The following is an 8,115-nucleotide window of genomic DNA, read 5'->3' on the forward strand; positions in this document are numbered from 1 at the left end:
CCGAAGCCACTGGTGAGCAGAGCAAGGACAGGGCCAGGTGGTTTTATTGCTGCAGATGGAGGGGACAATGCCCAGGACGATGCCCGGGACACGCGGCTCGGCGGGGACAAGGGATGATGTCTGGCTCAGCAGAGACACCGCTGGGGACGTTTGGCTCAGCAGGACCAATGCCAGGGACACTGATGGGTGGGACAATAGAAGGAATGTTCGGCTCAGCGGGGATGGCACTGGGGATGTCCAGCCGGGCAGGGAGGGCGGCCGTGTGCCAGGGGGAGCCGGGGATCAGAGGAAGAGCTTGTCGTGGCAGGCCTGGCAGTACATCTTGTCGCCGCGCTCGCGGAAGGTGCCCTTTTGCAGCTGGCCCAGGCAGTAGGCGCAGATGAAGTGCTCGGGGTGGTACTTGCGCCCCGCGGCCGTGACGCAGCGGCCGGTGACGGGGCGGCCGCAGCCGTGGCAGATGCTGCCCTGCCGCTGGTGGAAGTGCAGCTCGCAGTAGGGCCGACCCTCCAGCTCGAAGAAGGAGCCGTTGGCGAAGCTGCTCATGCACTCCTGGGGAAAGAGATGGAGAAGGCTGGCACGGCCCCCGGGACACGCTCACTGCCACGTCCCCACCAGCCTGGCATCCACTCACCGCGCACACGAAGCACTCGGGGTGCCAGACACCCTGCAGGGCCGACAGGTAATCCTCCGTCACGACGCGCTCGCAGCCCTGGCATTTCGGGGCAAACATGGCCAGGAAGTCCTGGCGGCAGTACGGCTTCCCGCTCCGCTCATGGAAACCTGCGGGGAGGGCGTTGGGATGGGCACCCGCCCGGGCAGAGGCGCGCGGCAGTGGGGCACAGTGGGGGTGCCCAGGATAGGAGATGAGGGAAGGACCACGGAGGAACATTGGATGGGGCAATGGGCACAAGGGCTGGGCTATAGGGGGGATACCCAGTGTGGGGGCAATGGGGCAGGACCCCCACACCTGTCTTCTGGGACGTACCGTCATCTCCGAACACCTTCCCGCAGTGGGCACAGAAGAAGTGCTCGGGGTGCCAGGTCTGGTCCAGCGCCGTGAGGACTTTCTGCAGGAAGAGGAGAGGTGAGGGGGCTGGTGGCGGTGAGGGAGTGGCACAGGGGGCCGGGGGGGGGTCTCACCTCGCGGATGGGGCCGGCGCAGTAGGCACAGCGGGGGGAGAAGGTATGGTGGTAGTCATCCTCGCAGTATGCCTGCCCATCCCGCTCGAAGAAGGGGCGGCCGCCCAGCTCCTGCCCGCAGCAGGCGCAGGCGAAGTGCTCGGGGTGCCAGGTCTTGCCCAGGGCTGTGAGCACCTGGGGAGGCACAGGGGGGCAGCGGGAGCGGCTCCAGGGGCTGCCGCGAGTGGAGGGGAGCGGGGTGGCAGGACGGAGGTGCGGGGGCTCACCTTGCCAGCGATGGGCTTGTGGCAGGCGGCGCAGACGCCAGCCGGGGCTGCTGCGATGCCCAGCTCCTGCAGGTCCCGGGTGAGGCTGCCCAGCATGTTGTCCAGCGCGGGTGAGGGCTCCGTCAGCGCCCCAGCTCCCTGCCCCGCAGCCGCCAGCTGCTGGGAAGGAGGGGGGTGAGGGCTGGCGCGGGCCAGTTCCCGGCCCCCTTTTCCCGGGACGGGGCTCACCTCACTCTGCATGCGGCCCAGGTTGGCCAGGAGTGCATCCAGCTGCCGGGCGGCCACCGTGGGTGGGGGCGAGGGGAGCGGCGGCTGTGGGGCCGGTGTGGAGCTGCTGGACATGGCAGAGAGGGAGGGATGAGGCTTCCACTGCGAGGCCAGAGGGTGCCCGGGACTGGGAACCCACCGCCCCATGAGACGCTGCCCTTTCTCCACCGGCCACGGTGGGGGACAGGGGTTCTCCTAGAGGATGTGCTGGCCAGGGGTGGCCACGCATGGCGGGGAGGGGGCTGCTGAAAGCCCCGGCCTCTTGCCCCAGTAGTGCTGCAGGGATGCAGAATACAGCCCCCTGCCCCAGGTCATAGAAGGACCTGTTTTTTCGGGTAGACGTGCAGGAGGCCAGGCGACCCCAGAGGACACGTCCAAGTGATGGAAAGGGGAGCCCTTGGCGGCTCTGCCCTCCCACGGCCACGGTTTACCTGTACGCTGTTTTCAAACCCTCTCCGGGAGGCTGAGCCCGAGGTGGCAGCTGCACCTGGAAAGACAAGAGCCTGCAGGATGCTCCCGTGGCACCCTTCGCTGCCCGCTCGGCACCACCACCTTCACGAGCTGAGCAGGGTCTCAGTCGCCAGACCCCACGTGCTGCGGTGTTACCTTCGGGGCCGCTGAAGTGCGTGGCTCATACTGGTGGGATGCTGGGGGCCTGGCTGCAGCGGGGTCTCGCTTGCAGGAGCTCGCTGCCTGCAGCACGCGGTCCTCGGAGGCCGGGCGAGAGCTCTGCTCCAGCTCTGCCAGCAAAGCATCTGCACGGAGAGACCCAGGTCGAGTACCCCGCTGCCGGCTGCTCGCCCCACCTGGGCACCCCCAAGCGGTCTTGTGCCGCTCCCAAAGTCTGAGCAGCAAAAGCAGTGTGGCAGCAGCTCCTGCCAGCCAGTGCCAGGGCCCCGGGGGGCTGTGGTGGCGCTCAGCACTCTCACCCGGACCCCCATCTGTGTGCAGGATGTGCCCGCTGCGCCGCACGGCCGCCCCGAAGCATGGGGCACAACGGGGAGAGCGACGTGCTTTCTCTTCCTGCTCTTACCTCGCTGCCCCGGCCGTGCCCTGGCATCTCGCTGCCCTCGCACCGGGAAACGGGGGATGCCCCCCTGCAGATCGGCTGCTTCCCCGACCCCTTCCTCCCCGCCCCGGGCTGGGGGTGACTCTCCAGCACCCTCGAACACGGTGCCGCACCCTCGGGCTGCTCGGCCCTGTTGCGCGCAGCCGAGACTGCGCTGCTGCCGCAGCCCGTTTCCTGCCTTCACGCGCTCTCCGTTTCCAGCCCAGCCCTCCTCGCTCGGCCGCTGGGGACCTGTTCATCCCCCGGGATGGGGGAAGCACAACAGGGAGGGCAGCTCTGCTGCTGCCCCCCCGCAGCATCCCCCCTCACCCTGAGGCAGAGGAAGGACGGGGGCTCTGCCCAGCCGCCAAAAGCACGACCCCACGCTGAGCCTGGCACGGGATTGGCTCCGGAGGAGCCCAGCTTACCCAAATCCTCCATCCTGCCTTGGCACGGGTGCCAGCAGCCGCGGGGCCGGGGCAGCGGCTGCGGGGCGGCGAGTCGGCAGGCTGGGCTGCGCAGGCTGTCGGCTCCGCTCCCCAGCCGCACCGCCGCCTCCCCCACCGTGGGCCGGGGTTTGTCACTTGGGGTTTTTCCGGTGTGGGTTGTGCGCTGTGTGCCACGTGTGACAGTCAGCGGGTAGAAAGTGGCGGCAGCGGCCGGGGCGAGGGGAGCCGAGAGCAGCCCCAGGCTGGGGCTGGAAAGGGAAAAAAATGGCCAGCGGGTCATCCAGGGAGCTCTCAACTCCTAAAATCATTTGAGCTCCTCGGGCTTCTTGGCTGGAAGCCGGAGCACGTGTCTCTTGCAGAGCCAGCCCCTTTCCAGAAGCTGCACGTGGTGACGGATGGCATCCCTGCGCCGGGCGGAAACGCGCTTGTGACAGTGCGATGGAGGCGGGCAGGACCCGCAGTGCCACGTGCTCCGACCCAGCCTCGCTGTTTGGGAGGACGGTCTTGGAGCCCCGTCTTGGATTTCGAGGTAAGAGCAGCTCCCTTTGTGTCACTCAGAGCCAGCGTGAGTGCCCGACCCCTGTGAGGGCGATCCCGTGATTTACAGCTTGACTGTTCAAAGAGAAATCTTTTTGCGCTGCTGAGAGCAGCCAGCGGATGTTGGAGCAGCTCCAGGGGACTCGTCTGTAATGTGGAGTGGGGGGATGAAGCAGAGGCTGTTGCAGCAGAGAGAGGTAAAGAACCGGCACGTTCGTTGCACCCCTGGCTGGGGAGCGGCAGGGGAGAGCAGTGCAGTGACGCCCACGATCAAAACAGGTCCCAGACCTGAGGTGTCAGCACCTGGGATGACATGGCGGGGGAGCACGGTACCAGGACACTCCCCTTCTCCCCCCACAACCCTCTGGCTCCAGTTTCTCCCTCAGAGCTGCTTCTCCAACCTGCTGCCAAGAGAGTTTCCCCAGTTTCTGCCGGTGCCACCCCTTGCTGCTCTGTCCCCCATCGCAGCACCCCCGCCCCGCTCCTTAGAGCCAGGAGTGGTGACTAATCCCACATGGCATCTGCAGGGGAGGCTGCATGTGGCTTAACACGGCCTTTGTGCTCTGGCTCGGGTTTCTGGAGGCAGCCTCACCTTGTAGGTGCATGGATCACATCTCAGACACGTTGGCTACCAGCCCCACGTAAGCCTGCAAGCTTCACTGCACCCTTGCTGGGCTCCTTTTGAGCTCAGGCTACCCAGGGGTTTCAAGGATGCTGTAAAAGTCTTGGGAACCAAAGCAACGAGCCACGTGGCCAGAGCCCACGGCCCCCTGCTGCTGCTCCTGCAGCCGTGCAACGTTTCTTGCAACGTCTCACCTCTGCCGTGCCTCCCACGCTGTGGGTACCTCTCTGATCTCGCTCCCATGCTCTCTGGCTCTGCCTCTCTCCTGCCAACCCTCCATTTCGTCCTCAGGGAAGAGGCTTGTTCAGAAAAAAACCAACACATTCCAGGTAAAGCCAAATAATCTTCAGTTTTTCCCAGCATTGCCCGGCAAGAGGAGACCCACTTCTGCGTGCAGCTTCACCGTGGCAGCTTTATGCCTCATCAGGAGAACTTTCAGGAGATCCTCAAAGAAAGGGTTGCAATCGACCACTGCGGTGCCTCCGGATGTGTCATTTGCCACAAAAAACAGCCCAGGCTGCTTCGGATGCATGACTGATCCTGGGGAAGGAGAGGTTCACCTCGAGGCCAGATAGAAGCACGCGGGCGGACCAGCAGGATGCAGCCATCTGTTGGCACCTGGAAGAGGGTCTGCAGTCGAGACCCGTAAACATCCTGATGGGCACTCACAGGCTCTGCCAACAGCTGGACTCAACCTGCTCCTTCCGAGTCCATCCTCTCCATGGGTCCCCTAAACTCCGGCACAGTGGGACTGTCAGCACCCTGCACAGCTGAGGAAGGAATGCTTTGCTGCACAGGTCACACTGAAGCCCTGCTCACAGGCTGCTGATCCCACCTGCACCACCAGGGTGGAACGGGGTGGAATTAAGCCCCCTCGTTCCGAGCTGGCGCACCAAGGTTCACTTAACTACCGACACTCCGTGTTGGTGACAGCTGATTTGTTCCCTGCTCGCAGCTGGGACACCCCGTGGGGCACCACCTCAGCCGAGCCCCGCGGGACGCTGAACCCACCAGATGTTTCAGGAGCAGCGACGCTGAGAGCCACCCCGAAACAAGACGAGGCACCACTTGCATCACTCGCTTACAGCTACTTTGAGCCAGATCGTTGCATCAGACACTTCCCTTTCTGCAAACAGCAGAACCTTCCTGTCTGCGGAAGGTTTTGGGTTATTTTTAGACTTCTCAGTGATTTACTCTCCCCCACCAGTGATAACGTGAGTCCCGGTGTACATAAGTACCCGGAGCTGCAGCTGCGTGTTACAAAACTTGCCCTTACAAAACACGAGCCCAGCAGATGCGAGTGGCTGAGCCGTGTCCTGATCCGAGCCGTGTTTCCGCGCGATGGTTTAGCCAACCTGTTTTAACAAGAATTAAGCGACAACATGCCTTGCCTACAGGGGAGAAATCGGTCACGACAGCGACTGACAGCGACGGTGAGGAGTAACTTCTCTCATTGAGACTCTCCAGTTTGAAATAAAATTAATTTTATTGAAGGATAAACGTAAAGTCATTTCCTAGCAGAGAGTTTGGGTTAACTGCAGCAGAACAGTTCGTTTGGAAAGCGATGTCAATCAGTTTGCCAGCTAGACAAGTCCTTGGGGAGCCACTTACAACACAAACAGCAGTAGCAGACATGAATTAAATTCTTGCCGAGATTTCCTTCTTGAGAAGAGAGAAACGTTTCAGCGGAAAGAAGAGGAAGAGCCTGACATCGGACTGACACAAAGCGAGGGCCAGCCAAACCCCGTGCTGAAAACGAGCCTCAAACCCCTCGGGCGACCCGCTCTGGAGAAGGTTTGTACATCACCTTTGGAAAGCTCCGCTGCCGAGAAAGCGCGCTGCCTCAGCTCCGGCCGGAGGCTGCATCGGCAGCCTTGCTCGGGAAGGGACAGAAGGAATCCCTGTGGGAATTACCTCGGCCTTTTCTGGTCCTTCAGCTTTCACACCAGGATGTGCTCCTCCTCCCCGCGGCCCGGCGTCTCTGCCAAGAGCAGTCAGACCGTACGTGGCTCTCCACAAGAAGTACGGTTTATTAGAGCACTCGGGGGAACCGAGGAATGGAGATTTGGACACGCTCGTGTTTTTTACTCATATATAATAAAGCTCAGGACTTGAGACTCAAAAATGAGAGGAAATAAAAGGCAGACCGAGTCATCTCACTGATGAGAATCAGTTTACCAAACGTGATTTACCAGCTGAATGCCTCAGGCTCTTTGAATGCTCTCTTGCTTTTACTGCGTGGACAGAGCGGGTGAAGGGCACCTCATTCTGCCCCGGTGCTGGGGGCACCCTTCCCAGAAGGGCACTGCACCCCCTTGAAACAAACAGTGGACATGAAAGCCGCCTTATGCAGAGGATCTGGCCCCTTCCCAACCCCACCGGAGGGGCCGAGGGGTGATACACCGACCTCGGGAAGCGCGGTGTGTCCTGCCTTTCTTTGGCTCTTTGTAAAGCATCTTCCAGCTGTTCCCCGAAGAGATTCTCCTCTGTGCAGGGTAAGTTCTCTAGCTTTGTTTGGACCTCCCTGTGGAAGCTGGAGGCTGGCAGGCAAGCAGGCTGCCCTGCACCCGCCCCTGAGGAGGGATGGCGAGGGCCACTGCATCCCCTGCACCAGAGGCTGCTCGCACCTGTATGCCTGGACAGGCCTCACACCCTTGAGAACAACGGCCTGGAAGGCTTGACGCTGGTCCCGTGGAAGATGTTTCGCTAGGGCAGAAGCTTCCTTCCCAAGCTCAGCTCGCCCTCTGGCCGTGCAGACCTGATAGTCCCCAGCACGAAGGGCTGCAGCTACCGACTGGTAAACCCTCTGGCCAAACGAATCCGGGCGTTGCAGGTCTGGGGTTTGGGGTGCAGTATGATGCTCCCGGCCCACCTTCTCCTGTGCCATTGCTGCCTCGACTGCCACGCTCTTGTGTGCGGGTTGAGAGACGTGACCAACCGCATCCTCAGGGAGGATGTGTTTTCTCTCCGTTTCCTTTGACTCAGGAAGAGCAGAGTGGGGTGTCTGCCATGCTTTCTCTACCATCTTGTCCAAGATATGACACAAGGGCATGGCCACTCTATTGCAGGAGGCCTTCTGCTCCAGATATCCATCACTGAGACTCCCCCCTGTTGACTCCTGGAATGGAATCAAATTAAATCCAACCAATTTAGCCAATCTTTTCAAGAACTTGGGGAAAGATGGATATTCCGATGTGGAAATATTACCCGTTTGTTGTTCTGCCCTAAAATGGCAGGTAAGATGAGCCAAGCTATGCTCTCCAGAAGAATTATGGCAACGACCCTCATCCCTGAAAACACCACCTGGCTTCCAGCTGGTCAGAGGACACTTTCACAGGGGGATGACAGTGGCTATTCTGAGACCACTGGCAGAGGGGGCATTCAGCTCGATGTAACCGCTTCATCGGGTGAGGAAGACACCTCCTGAGATCCGGAAGCCATCCTCAGTTTCACAAGCATCCCAGCTACACTGGAGCTCACCAAAGGATCTGCAGCAAGTTCTGCAGGTGGGCCCCAGGCAGCCTCGGCAGCCAGGAGAACAGATCTGGCCAGCTCTGGGAGCACACCCAGCCACCGCCATTCACTACACGGCGGTTCCGGCCCGACACTGGGGGAAGGGGATGGAGGGGAGACCGGGACACCGAACTGCTTGAAGGCGATGGCCTTGGTGCTCGTGGGCCCGGAGCTTTCGGGTTCCGTGTGGTTCGAGGACAGCGCTGCCCCTGCAGGGAGCGCGGTGCCAGGGCCCGCCGGAGCTTTGCTCTGGGCGGTGACTCGGCGCTCGGG

General features: G+C 61.7%; 1 protein-coding gene across 1 annotated transcript; it reads right to left on the minus strand.

The window, feature by feature from the left end:
• Positions 1–282: 282 nt before the first annotated feature.
• Positions 283–3,162, minus strand: LPXN (leupaxin). Its single transcript, XM_086613512.1, has 9 exons — positions 3,150–3,162; positions 2,280–2,428; positions 2,105–2,160; positions 1,635–1,740; positions 1,407–1,562; positions 1,141–1,314; positions 986–1,067; positions 632–780; positions 283–549 (listed from the first exon to the last, which is right to left on the minus strand). Exons 1-9 carry the CDS (start codon positions 3,160–3,162, stop codon positions 283–285), a joined length of 1,152 nt encoding a protein of 383 aa, XP_086469638.1.
• Positions 3,163–8,115: the final 4,953 nt, after the last annotated feature.

The sequence above is a fragment of the Tauraco erythrolophus genome, chromosome 6 (genome assembly GCF_009769465.1).
Source record: "Tauraco erythrolophus isolate bTauEry1 chromosome 6, bTauEry1.pri, whole genome shotgun sequence".
Lineage (NCBI taxonomy): Eukaryota > Metazoa > Chordata > Aves > Musophagiformes > Musophagidae > Tauraco > Tauraco erythrolophus.